The sequence below is a fragment of the Panthera pardus genome, unplaced genomic scaffold, assembly GCF_024362965.1.
Source record: "Panthera pardus isolate Hobbes unplaced genomic scaffold, ASM2436296v1 HiC_scaffold_17, whole genome shotgun sequence".
NCBI classification, from domain to species: domain Eukaryota; kingdom Metazoa; phylum Chordata; class Mammalia; order Carnivora; family Felidae; genus Panthera; species Panthera pardus.
In genome coordinates, this window is record NW_026526732.1 from 84,614,924 (window position 1) to 84,638,387 (window position 23,464).

General features: G+C 37.9%; 1 protein-coding gene across 6 annotated transcripts in view; it reads right to left on the reverse strand.

Moving 5' to 3' along the window:
- Positions 1 to 925: 925 nt before the first annotated feature.
- The window catches only part of CD109 (CD109 molecule), a 168,502-nt gene continuing 145,963 nt past the window's right edge, over positions 926 to 23,464 (reverse strand). For 4 of the 6 annotated variants that reach the window (XM_053904723.1, XM_053904722.1, XM_053904721.1 and 1 more), the window contains 7 exons: positions 21,655 to 21,845; positions 20,823 to 20,978; positions 19,705 to 19,770; positions 16,007 to 16,149; positions 12,535 to 12,682; positions 10,772 to 10,874; positions 3,840 to 8,627 (listed from right to left, as the gene is read on the reverse strand). In XM_053904723.1, coding sequence (XP_053760698.1) covers positions 8,452 to 8,627; positions 10,772 to 10,874; positions 12,535 to 12,682; positions 16,007 to 16,149; positions 19,705 to 19,770; positions 20,823 to 20,978; positions 21,655 to 21,845 — 983 coding nt within the window. In that variant the 3' untranslated portion in view covers positions 3,840 to 8,451. Of the gene's footprint in view, positions 1,465 to 3,633; positions 3,730 to 3,839; positions 8,628 to 10,771; positions 10,875 to 12,534; positions 12,683 to 16,006; positions 16,150 to 19,704; positions 19,771 to 20,822; positions 20,979 to 21,654; positions 21,846 to 23,464 lie in introns of those variants that run through there. The other 2 variants (XR_002071968.2, XM_019417749.2) reach the window with 2 other exon arrangements.

The following is a 23,464-nucleotide window of genomic DNA, read 5'->3' on the forward strand; positions in this document are numbered from 1 at the left end:
GCGCAGGTAACAGCCTAAGCTTAGACTGGCTACTGTCATCTGAAGGGTAGGGACAGTCTTGTAGGGCTGAACCCTTAACGTGGAATCTGATGCTATTTCTGGGTAGTGTCAGAACTGAACTGAGTTCTGGACACCCAGATAGTGTCCCAGAATTGCTGGATGGTGTGGAGAAACCCCTGACACGCATGTTAGAATTGGTGACCAGAACACTTGTATCTAAACAAATTCACTGAGATTCTGGAGGAAATCAGGCAATGAATGGCCCTGAAAAATAAGTAATACTGTCTTTATTCCCCCCAAAAGTTAATTTTTTGGTATCTACTATATTGAGTATCTACTGTTTGCCAAACTGTATAAATGCTGAAAATTAAAAAACTAAGTAAGGCATAATCCCTACCCTTCAAGGAACCTGCTTCTCATTACTTCTGATATGTGGAACAGAGAAAAGACTAAGGCAAGGAGGTGATATTAGAAATGAGCATAGGACTTTCCAAAGGTACTGGGAAAAATGCCACAAAATTTTAGTTTTAAATTTCCCAAGAACAAAGAGACTCTTAAAAACTGAGAACAAACTGAGGGTTGATGGGGGGTGGGAGGGAGGGGAGGGTGGGTGATGGGTATTGAGGAGGGCACCTTTTGGGATGAGCACTGGGTGTTGTATGGAAACCAATTTGACAATAAATTTCATATATTGAAAAAATAAATAAATAAATAAATTTCCCAAGAACAGAGGAAAAATCCTTTCCAGTATGTTTCCTTAAAATAAAAGCAAAAAATTAAAACCTTCAACCATGAGCTTTTACTTGTGTAATTTACCAAATTATCTTATATGCCTAAATAACTCCTCCTGTTCTTTAATATCTGTTGACCAATTCCTAAGAAAACAAAATATGTAAGTTGCAGAGAAAAAAAAAACTACTAAAACTGGAAAATGAAAGTCTTTATGAAAAAAAAATGTCCATTGTCACTAGTTTGGAATGCCAGCAACTTTAGTGCATAATTCTATTATTATTTTGTTGTTGTTGTTGTTGTTGTTTATAAATCTACTGTTCAGACCCTACAGAGCACACCGAGTGCATCAGATAGCATTTATCATAAATATGGTGATGGAGATAGATGAGAGAGATATCATATATACATAGAGAGTCTATGGTAGGGGTAAACTAAGGTTTACAGTGCAGTAGGTGAATCAAGGCCAACAACAATAAAAGGAATTAGTTTATGGTGCAGGACAATATAAATGTTAAATGGTGCAATGCAGACCCTAAATCAGGAATGGCAAATTTCCAGGTCACGTGCCACCACCTGGCCCTGCCTCCTCCATGTAGACGTTCACAGCTGATTCTAGGTCTTTTTCCCATGGGGTTCAGACGTGGCCTCAAAATCCCTGGTAGAATCCCTCCAGGCAGTCATTTCCAAACAATTGCAGCTGGTATTCATAAGGAAATCTATTGGCCATCACTGCTAAAAGGGTTTATAAAGAAAATAGTAAGTTAGCCTAGAATGAATGAATGGCAATCCCAGTCCTCCCACCTGTGAGTGAAAGCATGGAGGGAGAAATGCCAAGAGCAGAGTATAAATAAAGGGGGCTTAACATCAGCACTGAGCCCACAGGACAGGGAGCAGGAGCTGGAAAAGCCATCAACATGGTAGAATCCAAACTCAAGGTAAAGTGGTGGGTTAATTCATCCCACAATATTGATTTAGTGCCTGCTACTCACCAGGCAGAAGTCCCAGTTTTGTTCTTAAGAAGTTGTGGAGGGGAAAAGAAAAGCTGTAGAATGTGTGTAAGGCACTTAACCTCCCTAGGTCTCCATAAAATTGGGCAGCCATATTAGTCTAAGACTGCTGTAACAAAGTATCACAAACTGGGTGGCTGAAAACAAGACAAATTTATTGTCTCACAGTTCTGGACACTGGAAGTCTGAAATCAAGGTGTTGGCAGAGCCATGCCCACCTGAAATCCTTCTTTGCCCCTTTCTAGCTTTTAATGGTTTGCTGGCAATCTTGGGCATTCCTTGGCTTGCAGCTGCATAAGTCCAATCTCTGCCTTTGTTGTTGTCACATGGCATTCTCCCAGTGCGTCTCTGTCTCACTTGACCAGTCATCCTGGCATAGGAACTTATAATGACACCAGTCATCCTGGCATAGGAACTCTCTCTAATCTAGTGTGACCTCATCTTAATTAAATCTGCTACAATACTATTTCTAAATAAGGTCAGATTTGGAGGTACTGAGGGTTAGGACTTCAAAAATTCAATCTATAACAACAGTGAAAGTAGAAAACCTCTTAACTTACCATTTTAAACACTCGATGCAAAATAATAATAATAATAATAATAATAATAATAATAGTAGTAGTTACTGTACATTTTAAAAAGTGTCAGCCATTAGTGATTGTCAGCCTCTGCCAAAGCCCTGTCGGGACCATGTGGTCACCACCTTCTGGAATAAGGATGTTCTCTTTAATTCCTCCTGATAGTGTACCAAAATCTACCCACTTGTAACAATTCTGCAGTGTGAGCTTGCAGATGACAGCCTTTCAGATATTTAAAGAAAGTGTTGAGACCACATTGTTTCTTTCACCAGCTGAGCATCGCCACATCCTGTGATCTTTCATCATGACACCATTAAGGCCACTTTAGGACTCTGAGTGGTCTTACTTTCTTAAACTGTGACATTAGTACTGGGCACAACACCCTGAAACAGGCAGGCTACCCTAGAACTAATACCTCCCTTGTTGAACAACTGGAGGCATTGGCTCTCTTGTCACCGACTCACACTTTGCCTGACCACCAACTCTTGTTCGTGTATTCTGCCACTTAAAGTCTCCCTCATCCTGAATTCATGCAGTTGCCTGACCTTTTAGATCACTGGGATAACATGGACGAGAATAAAAGCCAACTACCAATCAGAGTGGAGAATCGTCCAAAGGGTTTTCATCACCCCTCCACTCAAGGGACATGACCCAGCGGCAGAACAGGCAGAGAAGAGAAAGCTTTGGCCCACCACTCACATGAGACCAAGAGAAAACTGAGGGCAGAAGAGAAGACTTAGTATTTGCAGCACTCTAAGAGGAAAAGTGAAGAAGGTGGGAGCTTCAGGATGGAGAACAGAGATAGAAGCAGGAGGGGGAGGAGGGAAAGGGCCTAGAGAAAGCTGTGGGAATCCACCCACTGCTCTCTGCTGGCATGGGAAATGCACTTGTGGGGACACTGCAAAAGTCTAGGGGTGACACCTCATGTGCCTGTGCAGCATGACTAGTTCAAGGGGCACAATACCCCATCTCTGAATCTCCTTAATCTGGATTTATTATTAGTGGCCTCAAATAAATTGTTACTTGAAACTTCTTCAAGGTCCATTTGTAGATCACCTTAGCAGAAATGATGACCCAAGCAGAAGCAGAAAGGAAAAGAGAATCCAACAACCCCCAAGCCAACCACCACCTCTGGTCCATTGTGAGAATCAGAGACAATATCAGAATCAAAGGTACCCACCAGAGACAACAAGTAAGCTGCACAACAATCCATGACTCCATTTTCCTGTGTACACAAACTGCATTCTATATCTATATAACTTCCACAAGCTGAGTGAGTTCTCACTTCATGGTTTTTATTGGCGTATATCTCTTACCTCTCCACAGACCCCACTCCAGCCCGACAGCAAAGCATCAGGAGGGAGGTGAAGCAGGTTGGTGGCTGTTCCCATCACCTCACTCACGTCAAACTCCTGTAACACAATAAACCCACTCTCCGACATCCCATTTCTCATAGTTAAGTAGGTTTAAGTAAAGGAGATATGCTATAGACATGATTTAAAATAAACAAAAAGAACACTGATAACAAACAGATGGGAATTTTTATTGATAAACCATGATTTCCTACTGGATACATAAAAGAATACAATTAACAATAACACAACATTCTAACATGTAAAATTTAAACCTTCAGAATCACTTTGATCAACATATGATGCTTTAATTTCTGGGAAAATAGTGTTTTCTTTCAAAAGTATTCTTCTCATATGCAAAAGAGCTTCTTAAAATAGGGGACTTAGGAATAAAATTTTATAAAGCTTCCTGTGTAGAAAACAAATGGACTCTACCACATCAGCTGCACCCTCCTAAAAATCCAAAACAGAAAGCCTTGAAGGGTCAAAATAGAGCCACATTCTACCCAAGCTACCAAAGATGAACCTTAAAGATCCACAAGTGGAACATGGCACTACCCCCTACCATTAATTCAATACAATAGGCAGAAGAATTATAAATCGTAGCCTCATGACAACATGAGATAAAATTACTCTTAAAACATGAAGCAACATGTGTGTCAATATCATCCATCCCTACTACAGAGATACCCACATATTAATGTGTAAGTGTCCTTTGAAAGGAAAAGTTCAGAAAGCATCTACAAAATATCTATCTTCCTGGATTACAATAACTGAAGTGAAAATGGCATTTTATGGAATGATGCAATGTGGCACTGTCTTTTGAGGAAGCTTACGAAAACACAACTCACAGGCTAGAAACAGTTTTGAAACAAGCCTACTCTCACTAGTACATACTTACTTAAAAATGTGTATTTACTGGGGCACCTGGCTGGCTCAGTTGGTAGAGCATGCAAGTCTTGATCTCAAGGTCATGAGTGCAAATCCCACGTTGGGGGTAAAGATTTCTTTTAAAAAAATAAAGTTTCTTTTAAAAAATGTATATTTACTGCTTGGTTTCTGGAAGAAGGTAGGATAAAAGTCCTCTATTTAAAGTAGTGATAAAAATAATTGCACCTCAAACCATCCCCTATGTAACTTAAGATATTTACTATTAACATAAATATCATTTGAATACATGCTATGAAATTTTTAAGCCTTTAAAAGTGCTATGCTTTACTGGAGTTTGAAAACAAAGAAAAATGAGGAATATACTCTTCTAACAGAAGCCTCTACCAAGGGCAGAATAAACTCTAAAGCTGACCCAGGAGCAAGTCCACTTACTATAAGTGTCTCAGACTTCTAATGTGCAAGAAAATGATGCCTCCAAGAATATATAGTGGCATCTTGACCCATAGTAGCCACTTGGCAAACTCAAAATAAGTACTGTCTTTTTGTTAAGAAAGGAGGTATTTACAATATATTTCTATAGAAATCAGTATTAAATTTCAATAAAGCAAATGAGAAAAAAATAAGGCTATTACAAAAAATTCCAGATTATATGCTAGCAGGTTAATAAAATAGCTTGTTCTAAAAATGACCAAAACAAAAAAATGGTAGCTCCAATTTTCTTTAAATGTCATAGGACAGCCAGAAATGTTGACTTAAATAATTGAATTATATCAAAGATAATTGGTATTATATTGCCAGACTATTTATAACTATATTTTACATAAACAGAAATTAAGGCTAAATATAATTAAAAAAATAACTATACCCAGGTTCAAAAGAGTGGGAGCAGGGAGAATTATGCTATCTATAACTCTGAAAATCCCCACATGTAGGATATGATATTGCATATTTAAGTAACAAGTTGTTAGGTAATAGATGTATATCTGGATTTTATATAAGCACAACACTCCTCAGATTATACTATACCCAAAATACTAAACCAAATATACTATTGTCAAAGTATTTTGAAAAACATAAAGTATAATAGAACAATTAAAAAAAAAAAAAAAAAGCATGTTGTTGACCAGGCATTTTTTTCTGAACTCATAGATATAGCAAACAAATTATTAGTTGCCTTAATTTCTTTTTAGAATTATAACTAAAGGTGACAGAATGGTAAGACCCAATATAAAAGTGTTGTTCTGCCTTTAAATTGTTTGGCTACTAGTTATTCAGTCTCTGGAACCACTGGTCAGTCAACTCTGAAAGTGACCTATGCCGCTGTCATAATAAGGTTCCCCCTCAGTGAAAGAGAAGGGGCAATTTTAAATTAGTTCTTATTAGGAAATGTAATTGATGGCATTCTATTCTAAATGGAAGAATCTCACCATAAGCAAACTTAAAGGTAAAATGAGGTTTTTTAAATATTATTATTCATAGCATATGAAGAAAAGAAAATAGTCTATACATTTAATTATTACTACTACAGGTCCTCCTTTTCCCTTACGCCTGTGGCTTTTTAATCACTTTTAATCCAACCCCAGTGCTTGTAACAAAGTCAGTTCTCTAAAAAAGATATGAAGGAGGATGGAGACAAGGCATTACCACAGCCCCATGCCCCATGAAGCACAGCTGACTTTCTCCTCCTCCTCCTCATTCTCCTCCTTCACTTTTAATAAATTTATAATAAAAGAGATGCATTACAAGAACAGTTACAAGATGACTTTTTAATCTGAAAATCTGAAGTGCTTCACAAAAAAAGTATTCAAGTTCTAGTTTTTAAATGAGGAAATGTGGCCTAAAAAAGATACAAACTGTCTTCCATTGGCCTTTCTATTCTAGTCTTTCCCAATATACTATACTAGAAGTTCAGTATAACTTATTTACTGAAGAATATAAGGTACTGGTGGTCAGTATAAGAGTCCTGGGCAAGGCAAGGGAGGAGGATATCCTTTGCCAACACCCTCCCCCAACCTCTTCAGAAGATACTGTCATCTTTAAAGATGTCCTAGGATATAAAGACAGAAAACACCATACAGGAAGTCCCAAACATAACAAATGTCTTTTTTAGATCAGACTGTTTCAAAGGTGTAACAGAACTACAAGCTTTTATCCATTTAAAAGCAAATACAAGAAGATTATTTACTTGATATTTAACTTCCACCCTCTCCATAGACCACTCTCTGAGGATCTATTTTCTACATATAAGTTTTAAGCTTCAAAACAGTGAATTTTGGTAACTCCTACCTTTGTATCCAAAATATCCAAAAGGAATATATGAACATCCACTCCCCTATAATTTCTTGAACACCGACTACAATTTCTTAAAATTCACTAAGATAAAAAAAAATTTGAAAAATTAACTTTAAAAGATATATTTGCATACTTTATTTTCGATGGATTTATTTTTAGACAGTTGAAAATGTTGTAATGCAGACTTTTGAAGCCCATGGCAATTATTTTTCTCAGGTTCACTTGAGAGAAATGCCATGGAATTAAGGAGCAAAAGTAAACCATTTCTTAGATTTAGAAGAGATCTTTATTTTTTATATATATCTAAAATATTTCAATATATTTAGAAGTAAAAATGAAAGGAAGAAGGAAGGAAAGGAAGAAAGAAGGAAGCGAGAAAGGGAGAAAAAGAAAAAAAAGAAAGGAAAAAAAGGAGGGAGGTGGAAAGAAAGAAATTTTCTTTAAAATTTTCACCCAGATAAATGAATATTATCTTTCAGAATACAGGGTAATCAATTATCCAGGTGCTCAAAGTTCAAAAATCTTAAAGATTCACATAAACATTACATGTCACTAGACAGCTGGCCATCTGACACTCAGACACCTGAATCTAGAAGAGCTTCTACAGGACCCTGGGCAACACCTGACCATACTTGAGGTCAACAGTCATGTTCACCTCTCTTGTCCTTTGTCAAGCCCCAGCTTCTTTCCCAGACCACAGGGAGGCCAGCCTGCTGCGTCTCATACAGGATCTTGTTGTACCCTGGCTAATTATGCCCCATTACTAACAGAGCTGTGTCTTCTAGTCTAGATCACCGAGGGCACATACTGCTATGCCCTCTGACTCTCATCCCTGAAACAGACCCAGTGTGGGAGGCTGAGGAAGTGAGAGGGAGGGCAGTGCACCCAGAACCCCTTGGAGCAGTTTCTGTACACTCCTCAAGCTCTGAACCAGACTGCAAAGCACAGGAAAACACATTCTCTGTCTCCTTCTCTCCAGAAGAAAAAAAGGAAGGGTAAAGGTTGGGGGATGAGATTACAACTGGAGTGAAAACCTTAACTTTTCTTAAAAAGAAAAATTCTGCCCCCCTACATTTTAAAAAGAAAGAAGTGATATCCAATCAAAAAGGATATACCGGGACCACTGGGGGTGGAGTGGGCAGAGGGTAGAGTGGATGCTGGACGGGAACAGAGAAAGCTCCTCTTTCTGGTTGTTTTCTCCCAGTTCCCAGACATCTGTCTTTAATGCAAAAGCCAACACTGGTGTACAATAATGCTTAAGAACCTAGCATTTCCTCTAGAAAATAAAAAGAATAATCTAAAATAACACATTTATTCTGGAGAAGACAACACCTCCATGAAAAACTCCTTAACTACTTTTAAGAGGGGGAAATAAAGACATACAACTGCAATAACTCTGATTTTTTGTTCTACACAGAAGTCAAATGAAGACGTCTGTGCAGCTATACATACTAGGACCTACTGTGCACCATCCCCCCCCAACCCCATAAAAATAAAAAATTATTTTTCAAAAATAGTCAGAAGTAATACTTGATCACGAAAACAAGACAATCATGTGATTGGAAATGTCAATGTTACATGGAGTCCTTAAAGAACAAATCACAGCCACTGGTGCAAAGAAAACAGAAGCGTGAGACAGAGCACAAACATTTCTGAAGGGCGACAAAGGGAGGCCGCAGCTCCGCTCTCACAAGGACCGCATCCGCGAATGTCCCCACAGAGGTCACAGGAAGACAGCTTCGCTTCGGAGTTGTAACTCCTCACCGCTCGTCTCCCTGTGCAGAGGCAGACATCAGTTTACACAGATCCCTTGTTTAGAAACATTTACTCTGCCAAAACTTAAGAGCACTTCGATACACTGTCCTGAGTTTTCCATTCTTCGCATAATTTTATTTTCTTTAGAAGAAACAACTGAAATGCTAAGGAGGGGCCCAAACTGCTAACCAAATCCAAGAGAGAAACAATGCCTTCCGTGCACTGTGTCCACCACCAGCAGCTGGCCAGCAGGGAGACAGAAAACAGACTGCAGCTGCACGTCATGATCCCAAGTACACTTGACTCTCTTACTGGAACAGGAAAGACTTTAAACTGAGAATTGTTTAACCTCCAGGAGAGTTTATTTTAGGCTGTCATTTTCTATGCATTCAAGCGAAGCTCTAATCATTAGGACTACTGAAAAGAGATTTACCGTGGGCTTCACTGAAAAACACAAACAGATGAAGAGAAGGCTGCCTAGGTAATGCATTTCAATGTTTTAAAATGTTGACCTTAGGGGCGCCTGGCTGGCTCAGTCAGTAGAGCATGCGACTCTTGATCTCAGAGTTGTGAAGTTAAGCCCTACATTGGGTGTAGAGATTACTTAAAAATAACATTTGAAAATAAATAAATAAAACATTGAGCATATAGTATCTAGAAACTATTCAACTTGGGTAAAGTTTATAGTACAAGCTAATATTAACAGAAAAAAACTAAAGTTCCTACAGCACTAAAGTAAACTTACTATACAACATAAATGATTTTTATTTTTATCATTTTTAAAACCACGTTCCATTTTTAAATTTATTCATGATTTTTTAATACTGTTACATTTTTAATGTTTTTAATATTGTATATTTTTAATTTTAGGTTCTTCAAAAATGGGATGGTACGTTTCTATTATTTCTGACCTTTCCCATATTTTCACTTGAGAATGTCACCCTCATAAATAAGTTGCCTTTCACAAAAAACTGTACGTAGACCGAATGTTTTTTGTTTCTTAAATGTTTGAAATATTCTCCATTCACTGAAGAAACATCCATTGGAGAATTTTGCAACGACTTTAAATTACAAAGTTGGGTAACTAGGCACAACCATTGAATCTCAGCAGTGGATCCCACCTTTCCACCAGAAAAGAAGTACTGCCATCAGTGTCTCCCCAGAATGTCCCACAAGAACCTGGGCAAACGCTCTTCCCAACTCTACCAGGGGGTGAAAGATGAGAAGAACCGGCTTGTCGACTTAGAAGGAAAAAGAACTCGTGTTCTTAACCGTAGTCTTCAATGATACTCCACTGAACACTACTAATGATGTGAACAAGTTCATTTGACGTTAGAGTGTAATTATCTACAAGTACTTAACACGTGAAAATGTCCACAAATCTCATGCGTTCTAAGGATTCTGAGCCATCAGGAGGGCTCACTCAGAATAAGACTTATTGCAATCACAGAGATCACACAGTCACAAAACGTCACTCTGTGACTGGGTGTAGAGTAGCCCTAACTAACCCGGGTGACCTACAAACCAGATCTCTACTTTCACATCCTACATCTTCAACATTTTCTAAAGTAACGACTTACCGGTAAAACCAAAGAAGCTCAAGTTATTTTCCAAATAGACTATATTTTTCTTGATATGCTAAAAAAATCTGATATAATATTAGTATAAATGTTAGCAAAACAACAGACTTCCTCAATGAAGAAACAGCTAAACCCATCCCAGGATTTTATATTGCAAAGGAGGCTCATGTTCTCTCCTGAAGAAATCCCATTTTAAAACAGGAAACAGATGAAAGGGATGCTCGGAACAGAAGCAAAACCTTGGAAACCACACATAACTGGGCTCTTGGTTATTTCAGTTTTTCTTTGTAAATTTTGTAATTGTGAGTTAAAACCTAGAACATGAGGAAACACCTAAAATTATGAGCAAAAACATCACTTTTTAATATTCATTGGCTAAACGGGATCATGTGACTTTTGTAAACTATCAGTTGTCTTCATTTAAATGGAAAACTCACCTCCCGCACTCCACCTCCCACACTCTCCCCAACAACCACCCCCCACACACACACACAAAATAGGTGGCCACTTCAAATAAACGCATGAATACGTGAATGAATGCTTGCTTCCCTTCTAAAATATTAGGAAATCTAAAACACACTTACTTGGTTCATAGTAATCCACTATGGACACCAAAGCATCTTGTGTATTTGAAACTTTAAAGTTTCTCACAGCAGGAATATCAACACAAAACTGGGTTTCATTTACCTTGAAAATACAAAAGACTCTTAAGGGGGTGACATACTATGTGTTCGTGACAAAGCAAGACACTTCTTTTTCTTATCATCTTAAGAAACAGAAACTAACATTTAGAGAGGATTTCTGGGTGCCAAGTACTATGGTAATAAGCACTTTACATAAATTACCTCATTTAACTCATGAAACAATTCTTACAAGATAGGTATTGTTCACATTTCCATTTCACCAAAAGGGATACTGAGAATCAGAGGGGTTAAGCAGTAAATCTAAGGATGCATGCTCCTGGGCCCTGGTGCCTCACCCAATCCCCGTCTAGGCAACACACCCCCTAGGTTACTGCTAATGGATCACAGCAGCCCCCTTCTCTGAAGAATTGCCCTCAGCTCAGGGGAGCAACCTCACCAGTAAGTGAGGTAACTGCAGGTGGGGGTTGTGCACCCCACAACCAAAAACTGACATGTCATACAAAAGGCCAACTCCTTGTCTCCTGGAGGGGCAGTTTATGCCAATTTGGCAACCAATATTATTAAAGGAATCTGAAATTGATAAGTTCCTTCAAATATTCCATTACGTGCCAATAGAAAAGTCAATTAATCAGTCAGAACATACCGGACACTCAAATTAAGATAACCATTAAACAAGTACATCACAGATATGAGACAAACACCAAAATCAATTACATTATTAAATGAAAACCTTAAACTTATTTTTCACGTCCCAAATCAAGCCATGCTTTTCAAACAGGATGTAAGATATGAAAATCCCTGAACAGAAAAAGAAGCTAGAGACTTTGGATGAGTTTTAACAGGGTTTTAACCAGAGTTGTTTATGAAGTTGTTTATGAACAAATGAGAACTAGCTTTTTTAATGTGTATATATATTGCCAAAGCAATGTATTACTGATTCATACTTGGCAAAACTGGAAGAAGAGATGCAGGTAGGTATTCCCTCCTCAAAACATGATATCATAAGAATACTTAAACTCAATTGCGTTTCAACCTGAGTTTCATGTAGATGTTACAAGAAAAGAATAAATTACATGCCAGCAGTTATGAATACAAATACATTCTTGAATTCTTACATTTCTCTCACATATTTTATACACCTTATTCTTGGATCAATAATTTTCATACAACAATGAGAAGAGTATATGAAAATTATATAATAATTTGCATTAAGATCAAACCTCTGAGAATATTCTTCTAGGATGTAAGCATGTATATATTCGATGCAGGAATGTTAATCCCTTTGGGATTTATTAAAAGCTTCATGAAAGCATTTTAAAACTCATAATTAAAGCTTTCATCATCAGCACTGAAACTGATAATTTTAGCAATTCCCTGAGGCAGAGGGGTTCTCAAATTGGGATCAGGACTGAATTTTTGAAATTACAATGTGACAATTTCTACAAAGTTTACATGTGGCATGAAATAATGATTTAGCTAGAAAGACTTTTCATCAGGCTCGTCAGTAACAGTATTCACTTTAAATCGATTTTATAGTGATGCTTGTTGAGTGGAGACAAATATGTGGTTGCCATGTCAGAGTCATTCGGGGACACAGAAAGCTCAAATAATGACAAAGGAACCACGCACAGAGCAAGGCAGACTTTCAAACACAATACATGGCAGGCTTGTCGCCTATACAAAACTTGCATTTTACTACTTACAGAATCTAAATATAGGTTGAGTTTTCCATGATCGTGTTCCACTTTCTTCACCGTCTCACTCAGAGGAATTGCATCTGAAGGCACGGTAAAACCACTGAGCAGGTTCACTTCCATAAGGGCCATGCCACTTCTAGCTGGGCCCAAAAACCTAAAACAAAGAGAAAGGATGGAAGGAAGAAAACCCTTTAGGAAAAACCTAAAGCCGTTGGCAAACTATCTTTAGATAAAAATTAAAACTGCCAAGCACTATTCCAAATATTTACTGTTTAGTTGAAGTAAAAATCACTAGAGAAAGTTGTAAAACCCGTAATCCTTTCCTTACAGGTATGAAATTCTGTAATTTTCAACGATATGAGGAATAATAATTTAAAAATGTGTTCATTTGACATGAAATGCCTGCCATGTATCAGCCTTGTGCCTGTAGATCATAACAAGTTCAACCTGGATGCCCTTTCCGTGGGCAACTCTGTGTTCTAGGGGTGATTCCAAACTGAATTACATTTTTCATTTTCTCAGAATTTGACAGCACTAAGCTTTCTAGCTGAAAGCCAGGAGCTGAAAAAGAAACTGAAAACTTGACCACTTAACAGTAGACCACCGCCAAGTCTTAAGCAATCTTCTCTTCATCTGGTTTTAGAAAAAGAAGACCAGTAGGGAGAGTCCTTCTCTTTGTTCTCCCACATGCTTGGAGCACATTTTGTGTTTTCTTTGGCCACCTGGCGAGAATTACAAGCCTCAGAAAGTTTTGTTACACTACATTGTTCTCTCATCCTGTTGTACACAACGTGAGCATCAAAGGATCCGGGCACCAACAACGTTTTGTCTCCTTTAAAATAAATAGTTTTCTAAAATGAATAGGTGGCAAGAGCTCTTTTGTTTGGAGCAGAAAGAGCCCAATGTGGTTATGGAAAGGAGTTTGTCTCCAACATGAAAGGATCATTGTTAAGTGAGTTCCTGTTGTCCTTTCAGATGGCAAAAGCCAGAAGGGCTGGTAGAGAATCTTGCTTTTTAGAGCAGCAAACAGACGGCTGCCAAACATGACTGATGGAAAAGCCATACAGTTACAACTGCTGACGACAGCTGGCTCAGCGACCCCAAACAAGTGAAACCATCTGTGGGGCGATGCATGCAGCCAGAAGAGATGCTATTGAAAACCAATAAGTGCACTGCAGCTAGAGGTGTTTGTATTTGAGCAGACATTAAAGATGAGAAGAATGGCCAGTCTGCTTAAATACGATGACTTTCAGCACACCATCAAAAGTGCCTTGGTTGACCTGGTCTTTCTACTGGCCCAGGACAGAACTTGTTAAATTACCATGCCATACACAGAAAAATTTATCTGAGATGAGTAAGGGCTTGGGCCCTACTGATGGGAATCAAGTGCCTGAAATACCAGTTTTTCTTTCCATTAAATGCCACTGAAAATTTTCATTGAAAATATTTGTATTTTGTACCATATTTTTCTCAGAAGACTAGTAGCAGCATCCAAATCCTTTTTATAAGACCAACCCCTACTTTCACATGAAAACAGTTCCCTTCTCCAGTTTCTCCCAAAAGGCGGGGCGGGGTGGGGAGGGAGGGATATCCTCTATCTATCAAAGTCTATTGTCCCTCTGATTCCTGATGATAGGTTAAGATCTGGAATTCTGCATCCTTTCATGAGCTCTTATAAGTAAAAAGGCCCCATCATGATCTGAATCTTAGTTTCACCTAATTTTCCTCATCTGTTCCTTCAATTGACCTCCCTAAAAGGTAAAATCACTCTCACAGCTCCAAAGACTATGCTGCTTTGCCCATTTCAAAACCAGAATTTTAAACTTACTTAGAAGATTTATTTTTATTAATTTCTGTCTCCCCTCCAAACAGTAAATTCCATGAAGACAGGGCCTGTGTCTTTTTTAAATCACCATTATATTCCAACATCTGACACTGTGTTTGCCACATAATGGAGACTCAAATGATATTTACTGAATGAATGAATGAATGAAGAATGAATAAATGGTGAGTGAATGAATGAGAAAAGCAGGGTTAATAATACCACCTGCTTTATAGAGTTATTGTAAAGATTAAATGAGATGCATGTAAAAGTGCCTGGTATAATGCCTGGCATGTAAATTTGTGATAAGTGTAGGTTATTACTACTTACAATAATAATAATAACTTGATGCTGCTCTTCCGGGGAAGAACCCAATCACAAGCTTTGCAAGGAATAACTTTCTTCTTAGCTAAAAGGAAGTCACTGAAGAAATTCTGATATCCCCCTCCTGCTGGTCCAAAATGCCCAGTAAGGGAAGGAAAGGGGCAAACACATGTGACATTTATACCAAAATCATGAACATGAAGGCCCAAAGATAGTATATCTGTACTAGTATGCCTGCAATGTATCAGCCTTGTGCCTGTAGATTATAACAGGTTCAATCTGGATGCCCCTTCCGTGGGCAACTCTGTGTTTTAGGGGTGATTCCAGATGAATTTCATTTTTCATTTTCTTCAGTTTCTAGTAGCAGTAACGAAGGAGACTGGATTCAACAAGAAATGGCTAAAAAGGTTGGCCACCAGGGGAAATACTCAGAGATGACTCTGAAGAGCATCTGCCAGCTCAGTACCACATCAGTGACTTCCAGCCCAACAACAAGCTAAGCTCAACCAGATCACTATGGGGTATTTAAAAAGAGCAAACAGCAGCTCCTCAATGTCAATGCATCTTTACAGTAACTCCCAACATTACATCAAATCATCCAGAGGTAAGAGGACTGACAAGGAAGAAACTGTAAAGTCTCTTGATTCAAGAACCTTCTAAAGGATTTGCTCTCAAACTTGTGTGTGCATTAGAATGACCAAGAAAGCTGAAGAAGGCAGCTCACAGACTCTGAATCTGTGAAGTCTGTGAGTGGGAACCCCTTTTCCTTTTGACAAGATCTTCAGATGCTTTGGATACAGAACAAATTTAAGAATCACCTTATTAAGTACTCCTAGAAGCTAAAAGTGCCTATTTATCCAAGGTGAGGACCTTCTAAACTGGAAGATTTCCACTGTGTCTAAAAACCCCATTCTCTTAATTAAATTTGCATATTCTTATGAAGTCTTGGGATAAAAGCATAACACTAAAGGTTAAATATGAAACTGGAATAATTATTTGACAGAAAATTACTAACTGCCAAGAAATAAATGATATTAGAGTTTAAACATGATTGGTTCATTTAAAGTTTTCTTAAATTAGACCTACATTTTATTAACATTTTCTATTCAGATTTGTTATGAATACAAGGAAAACTTGTAAACAATTTTGGACACATTGAAAAATACTTAAATAGAATTAAACAGAATTTCTAATTTGTAATTGGAAGTGTAACCATAACTAAAATATTTGTTAAATGTAACTCCTTATATTGGTATAGTTAGATAACTACATATATACAATAAAACCTTCAAATCTATTTTTTTAAGAGAAAGGACTTAAACAGATACCAACCTTGTACACACATTCAAATTCAAGTGATTTATATCATCCTTATTGTCTTTGACAGCAACATCTAAATCAAAGGCTTCTTGGTCTTGAACAGATCTTCGTCTTCTGGAGGAACCCGAATCTTTCACATTATAAATAACATTAAGCTGCAATAAATAATAAATTAACATAAATACTAAACTAGTAATAAATCATTAGCAATATATTACCACCATTATGTATTATAAATATCAGGTAATGATTCTCTTTGGGATAAACCCAACTAGAACTGTAATCTTCAATCAAGGAAAAAGCTAGTTTTACTAGCTAAAAAAGTACTATTATTAACAAGTGTTATAAAAGCTTATAAGAAATGATTTTTAAAATTGAGGGAATTGTTAGCTAATACTCCAAAACAAGTATAGACCTTCACGATATTATGGATATGGCTTTTTTTCCTTCCAAAGAATGTAAAACATTCCCTTTAGGAAAAGAAGCGATACTACTGCCTATCTCCTCTTGAGAGCATCCGCTAACTCCTAAGTTCTGCTGCTCAACTGGTGTCATTTTTCACAAACGGGAACCTTAGAAACTCTCAGTAAAATAAATCAAAAATAAAACATTCAAGAGCCCTGGTTGAACAGAAACCTGTTCAATTACTCAGCATTCTTTTTGACCATATAACATTTTTCAAAGATGATAAAATAAATGATGAATTTCAAGACAACTTGGTCTTTTTCAGCAAATACTCTGTGCCTACCACTAGTGTGAAAGGTACTGTGGGGACACTGGGCAAGTGTAAGGGCAAGTTTTGTTTTTTGTTTTTTGTTGTTTTTTTTTTTTTGTTCTTGTTGTTATTTTTTTCCCCAAAGAGTTCCTAAGATCAGAAGCTCTGGAATACACTCAAAATTTCCTACACCTGCCTCATGCCAAGTTGAATTGGAACCTATTGCAATTTTGTACCTCTTCCACCTTTTTTGATACCACAATTCATAAGCCTTATTGTTGCTATGTAATGTTGTATTTTCTTATACTTAAATCTCACACACACACACACACACACACACACACACACACACACCCTCAGAACTAAACACCTAGTACCCACTGTAGATTTTCACACTTCAAATTTTTTTTAATTTTATTTCTTTACTTTTGAGGGGGTGGAGCATGAGCACATGTGTGAGCAGGGGAAGAGCAGAGAGACAGGGAGAGATAGAGAATCTCAAGCAGGCTCTGCACTGTCAGCACTGGAGCCTGACACGGGTCTTGAACCCATGAACTGTGAGATCATGACCTGAGCCGAAACCAAGAGTCAGACACTTCACTGACTGACTGAGCCACCCAAGTGCCCCTGATTTTCACACTTTAAAAAATATTCTTTCTAAGCCTTCCTCTTTCAAACCTAAGAATTACAACTTTTTATTCTGCTACACCTAGCTCATATAATCCTTCATTCCCTTGATCATTCTGGTTATCTCACTCTGGATATTCTCTAACTCTTTCTGGAACCACAATTAAAATTTTAGAATATTCTTAGAGGAGCTGAAGAATGGTTTCATAAAATTGGAGAGATGGTCTCTGTTATTTCCATCATCCTCGTTCCAGTGGCATGCAATTATCGTTAGAGACCAACGTCATCAGGAAACAAACAAGAACTACAAAATGTGTCCTCTGGATCATAATTAATACTCATCTATAAAGTAGTATTAGGGTTAATGTTTGACCTACAAAAAGCTCAACTGCCCATTCAGAAAACTTTGAGATGTCTTGCAGTTTATTTCCAACAGTTTAGCATTTTAGTACTTCAAACAGGTTAACACTTACTGCAAACCTGAGAAGTTTCTTTGCTTTTCTGTATCCAGAGTGCTTACAAAAATATCAACTAAAAGAAATCTCAGTAACTATTTCTGGGTGACCAACTTTTTTGCAATTTGTTTCTCCATCATGAGAAGTGCCTATAAGATTTCTGCATGTTGATACAGATTTGGAATAGTGAGTGTTCTGACCAGCAGGTACCTTTTTTTTTTTTTAACAATTTATTCATTTTTGAGAGACAGAGCATGAGCAAAGGAGGGGCAGAGAGAGAAGGAGACACAGAATCTGAATCAGGGTCCAGGCTCTGAGCTGTCAGCACAGAACCTGATGTGGGGCTTGAACCCACGAACCGCGAGATCGTGACCTGGGCTGAAGTCAGATGCTTAACTGACTGAGCCACCCAGGCACTCCAGTAGGTACCACATTTACTGCTGTGTTCCTTCAAAACTCAAGTAAAACTCATTTGGCTTCAGTAATTCGTCTACATTTGGTTTATCAAGAATCAATTCCGACCAATTTGGTGATTTAAGTACATATAGTTTTTCAATTATACCTAAAATAGCCTTTGTATTTACTTTTAGATTTGCTATTTGCATTGAAAGACAGCTTGGGAATGAGAATTTTCACATGGCCTTTGTTAGTAAAGACAAATATAAATTATTCACCCTTTTCTTTTTCTATCCTTTTTGTTGGATACTATTCCTTTTAACTGTGATCATTTTTCCTTGATTTTTAAAAAACATTTACTGCTATGTTTTGAATATCATACAAAATAATCTTAGAATCACTTAGAAACAATTCTATCTGCCCTCCTTAGCTAGTATATCTGTCCTTTCAACTAGAATACTTGTATGGTTTTTTGGAAAAGTAACTTTCCTCTATCATAGCCATTTTTTAACTTTCTCAGTAACTCTTTCAGGGTTTGTTTGGTTTGTATATTCTAACCAAACACATAACCATTTTTGGTCCCATCACATATTGTTTTTGGTTTCCAGTAAGATTATGTCAAGTCCTGGGGCACGTGGGTGGTTCAGTTGGTTAATGGCTCAGGTCATGATCTCATGGTTCATGAGTTCGAGCCCCACATCAGACTCTGTGCTGACAGCTCGGAGCCTGGAGCCTCCTTCAGATTCTGTGTCTCCCTTTTTCTCTGCTCCTCCTGCACTCATGCTCTGCCTCTGTCTCTCTCACCCAAAAATAAATGAACATGACAAAAAATTTTTTTTAAAGATTATGTCAAGTCCCTGTAATTTTCAATGTATTATGTACTATAATAACTATTCGACTCAGGATTTTACATACTATTTTGATTTTATACTAGCCCTATTGCACCATTAAGGGTAAGTTTCATTGGATTTTATTCTTATAACAAAGCGCTAAACGTATCATGCTCTAATTGTTTTATTTACTATTGTATAAGATTTTCCATTAAAAGGACACATTTCCTATCTTCAAGTCAATTCCTTATAATATCATGTTGACCTTTATGTTTTTAAATGGATATTAAAAAGTTATAGGTAAAATTTTAAATGTATTTATTTATCAAGTCATAGTAGAAACTCTCCCAGCATTAGAATTTCTGAGCTGTATTTTCACAAAAAAAGTGAAAGTTGGGACTTCCCAACAAGTCACATGAATCACATTGGAAGAATTAATCCTAACTTCAAAAAGCATATGATACTCAAGAAATATTTTTCCAAGGTTATCAATCCATTTGGTTACTGTCAACTGACTACTAGTAACATCTCTGATACTTTTTATTAAAGAGAGTGATCTATCTTGCCTAAGTCCACAGAAATAAATCCTCAAGAATTTTATACATTAAGTTAAAGATTTAGCAGTACCCCCCAAAATTATTAAAACAAGCCATATTTAACTAAACAAAAATAAACATTGTTACATACCTGACAAATCGCAAATCCAAAACCACTTGCGGAAATATTAACTGCAGTTGGCTGTACCACTGAAAGCTGAATAAAGGTGGAAAAAAGGTGAATAAGGTTAATATTCCATATCTAGGTCCTTCCAGGTAGCACAAGAGATCAGTGTTATCCCTCACTGGCAGTGTATGCCATCTGTGGGAAGCTCTAAGAATTTTGCACAGTCTCACATATCAAAAGCTATGGGCTCATCAGAGAAGAGAGGTGAAGACAGATGAAGGGACACTCTCCACACACCCTCACCTTTGCCCTTTGGGAGGGCACATCAGTGCCATAGTCAGGGCTGCCCTTCTGAAGCAGGAAAGACAAGAAACAACGGTCATCTCCCTCCTCCAGTCTCCCTTAGTCAGCACCTAATCTTCTGGCCTTCCCACGAACCCAGTGGCACATGATCATTGATTATGATGAACACTATTCCTTCTCTTCTATCACTATTCCCCTTCCTCATTTTTCAGCCTTGAAGTTAGCACTTTCATCCCTCACTCTCAACTTCCCACAAGGTTAACCACAGGAATAAAGTTAGGGTCTAGAATAGTCCTTTATTACGTTTCAAAGGAAGAATCCTACTACTGGCTCTATCAATTCTCCTAAGAGGGCATGTGGTCTAGCTAAAAAAGAACATGGTCTGAAATCATGGGTTCAAACCCTAGCTCTACTATTGCTAGCAACCAATCTTAAACAAGTTACTTAACCTCTGTCTCAGCTTCAGTTTTATCATGTGCATGGTGGGGATGAAAGTACTTACTTTCTTAGTGTCGGTTTGAGAAGTAAATGCAATAGCACATGTAAAGAAATCTGGCACAGTGCCTGCAAAGAATAGGAACTCAACAGGTGTGTTCATTCTTTTCCCAATATGATAGAGCCCATGGTTCCTCCTTTTCCAAATCTTTCCAAAGTTCCCATCCCCTCCTTTCTTCCCCAGCTCAGCAGTTCAACCAACGGAGGACACTCCTTCCCCCCAGTCCCTTTACAAGGCTCTAGAAACAAGTCTTTGTTGAAGTCGATAGAATGGAAATAAAATAGCATTCCAGCATAAGGAATCATCCACATGGAATTTTAAATAACCACCCCCTTGTCCATACCTCTGCCATCTGGAGAAGAAAGCGGTTCTGTCTGTCAATCTGAAACTTTATAGGACTTGGTGAACTGGGCCCCATCACAGTCACTTGGACGTTCGTACTTTCTGTGTTCATTAGAGCTGCAAATTCAGATAGGGCCTTCAAGGCTACAACGGTGTCCTGTTGAGGAAAGAACAACATGTGTGCATGTAAGTATATATCAAGGTCACCAAAGAGTAAATTTAGTAATGTTTAGGACACCCACTATGCATTCATCCACCTTCCTTGAGAGTGGAGCTCTCCTTTATTCATTTTTGAATGTCCTTGACCTACAGTACAGGAGAGGTGTGGAAAATATCCGCTGATTGAAGCTGAGTATCTACTGTATCAGTTACCATAGATGAAAGATGACCAACATAATGGGGAACTAATTTATTCCATATACATATCAGATACGTTGTTTATATCAGTGATGAGAAAAAATTAAAATGAGTAACTCAGACCTTTGACTTAAGGTACCAAATTTTTTAATTGCCAATTTTATGAAGTCATGAAAAAAGCAATCATATACTTCCTTTAAAACATTACGTATATATTTAAACTATTAATTAGTTTAAAAAATTAAAAACTATGGGGCGCCTGGGTGGTGCAGTCGGTTAAGCATCCGACTCTTGATCTCGGCTCAGGTCATGACTTCATGGTTCGTGAGTTCGAGCCCCACATCAGGCTTTGCACCAGAGTGCTTGGGATTGTGTCTCTCCTTCTCTCTGCCCCTCCCAGGCTTGTGCGTGTGCACTCTCTCTCTCTCAAAATAAATAAATAAACATTTAAAAAGTTAAAAACTATCATCACTCACCTGGGTAGATGCAAAACCTCCCAAGCTATTCCTTTGCCTGCTTAGCCACCTCATAATCGGGATTCCCTCAGAAACCTGATATTGCAGGAAGTGTGAAAGTAGCGCATAGGCTGCAATTTCAATATCCAGGGAGCGTGGCTGCCAGGATTCAGAAAGTTTAGACTCTGAAGACACCCAGAATTGCATGCCTCCTGCAAAAGACAAGTAATAATAGTCTGGCCAACTGAACAAAAATTACATTTTATACCATTAAATATCCCTACACTGGTCCAAGTTCTACCTGGCTATATATAAAAATATATACGTATATATTTATGCCATGCAAATACATGTGTATTCACAAACACAGACACACATATAAGCATTCACTTATATGTCACTTTCTAAACTATCATAACTTTTAAATTTTCATCCTTTTCCTCTTGCTTATATTTTAGAATGTTTTGATGAAAATAATTTCCCAAGAGAAATCCCACATGTTTGGCTCAAGACTAAACAGCTATAAATAAGAAAAAATATATACTCTAGAAGATTTCTGACCAGGCCATCCCAAAAATATTTTAGGATACATTAGAAAGAACCCTGTTCTGGGAATCTGCCATTAACCAGCTCTAATGTTCTAGGAAACCTCGCCTTTTTTTTCATTATCTGAAACTTGGTGTTATAAGTTCAAAATCCAAGGCCCCAAGAAAAAATGAAGGACTCTGGCCAACTTGACAATCTTCCTAGAAATATCCCTGCTGCCCCCAGAGGAACATCTTACTTGGTGCTCCCTACCCCCTTTCAAATATTACTCTTTAGATGATGATTACACTTAGGTGGAATGTGAAATAACTACCACTTGTACAAGCAGAGAAGGAATACCAAGGACTTCCATCTCTGTGTAATAATCTATCCCCAGCACTGCAACAGGCAAAAAAAAAAAAAATAGTAAGAATTCATTTTAAGGTACCACTAACAATAATGCAATATTTTTCACACTCTTAGAAATCACTTTCTGTAGTGTAGTGTGGAAAACACTTTCTACAATTATCCCTTCTTGAATTAACAGGGCTTTGAATCAGTAGACATTACCTAAAATTATTTCTGCCCACCCATCCCCATCTCTGTGTCAGTCTGTCTGTCTATCTACCTATCTCTCTGTCTCCCTCACACACCCACACCACTCCCTGGATCCCTGACCAAAGAGGCCATTTGGGAAGTAGCAACACCTGTACTTTTTGTCCTGTTGTAGTTCATTAAAACAAAAAGTCACCCAACTCACTAACAGCATTTTGTGGCATTCGCATTCTATGAGTTAGCATATTCACTCAAATTTTGAACATTTGCTAGGAGTTATTCCCATTTCACATCTAGGGAAACTGAAGCTTATAAAAGCAAGTAGCAGAACCAGAATTCAAACCCAAGTCTCTCCACAACCCAACATCCTACGGACCATTGAAGGCCACCCAACCAGAAATGGTATCAGAGAACTCAAAAGGTAACTGACATAGGGCAGAACATATCTGAAAGAAGGAAACAACCAAGCCCCGAATTCTCTAGAAAACTCAGGGAGAGCAGAAGCAGCCATGTCAGACCCATCTGATCTCATCTGCATTTCATTTTTCTTCCATTTCACAAATTTTTTTAACGTTTATTTTTGAGAGACAGAGAGAGACACAGCATGAGTAGGGGAGGGGCGGAGAGAGAGGGAGACACAGAATCCAAAGCAGGCTCCAGGCTCTGAGCTGTCAGCACAGGGCCTGATGCAGGGCTCAAACTCACGAACCATGAGATCATAGCCTGAGCCAAAGTTGGACACTTAATCCAC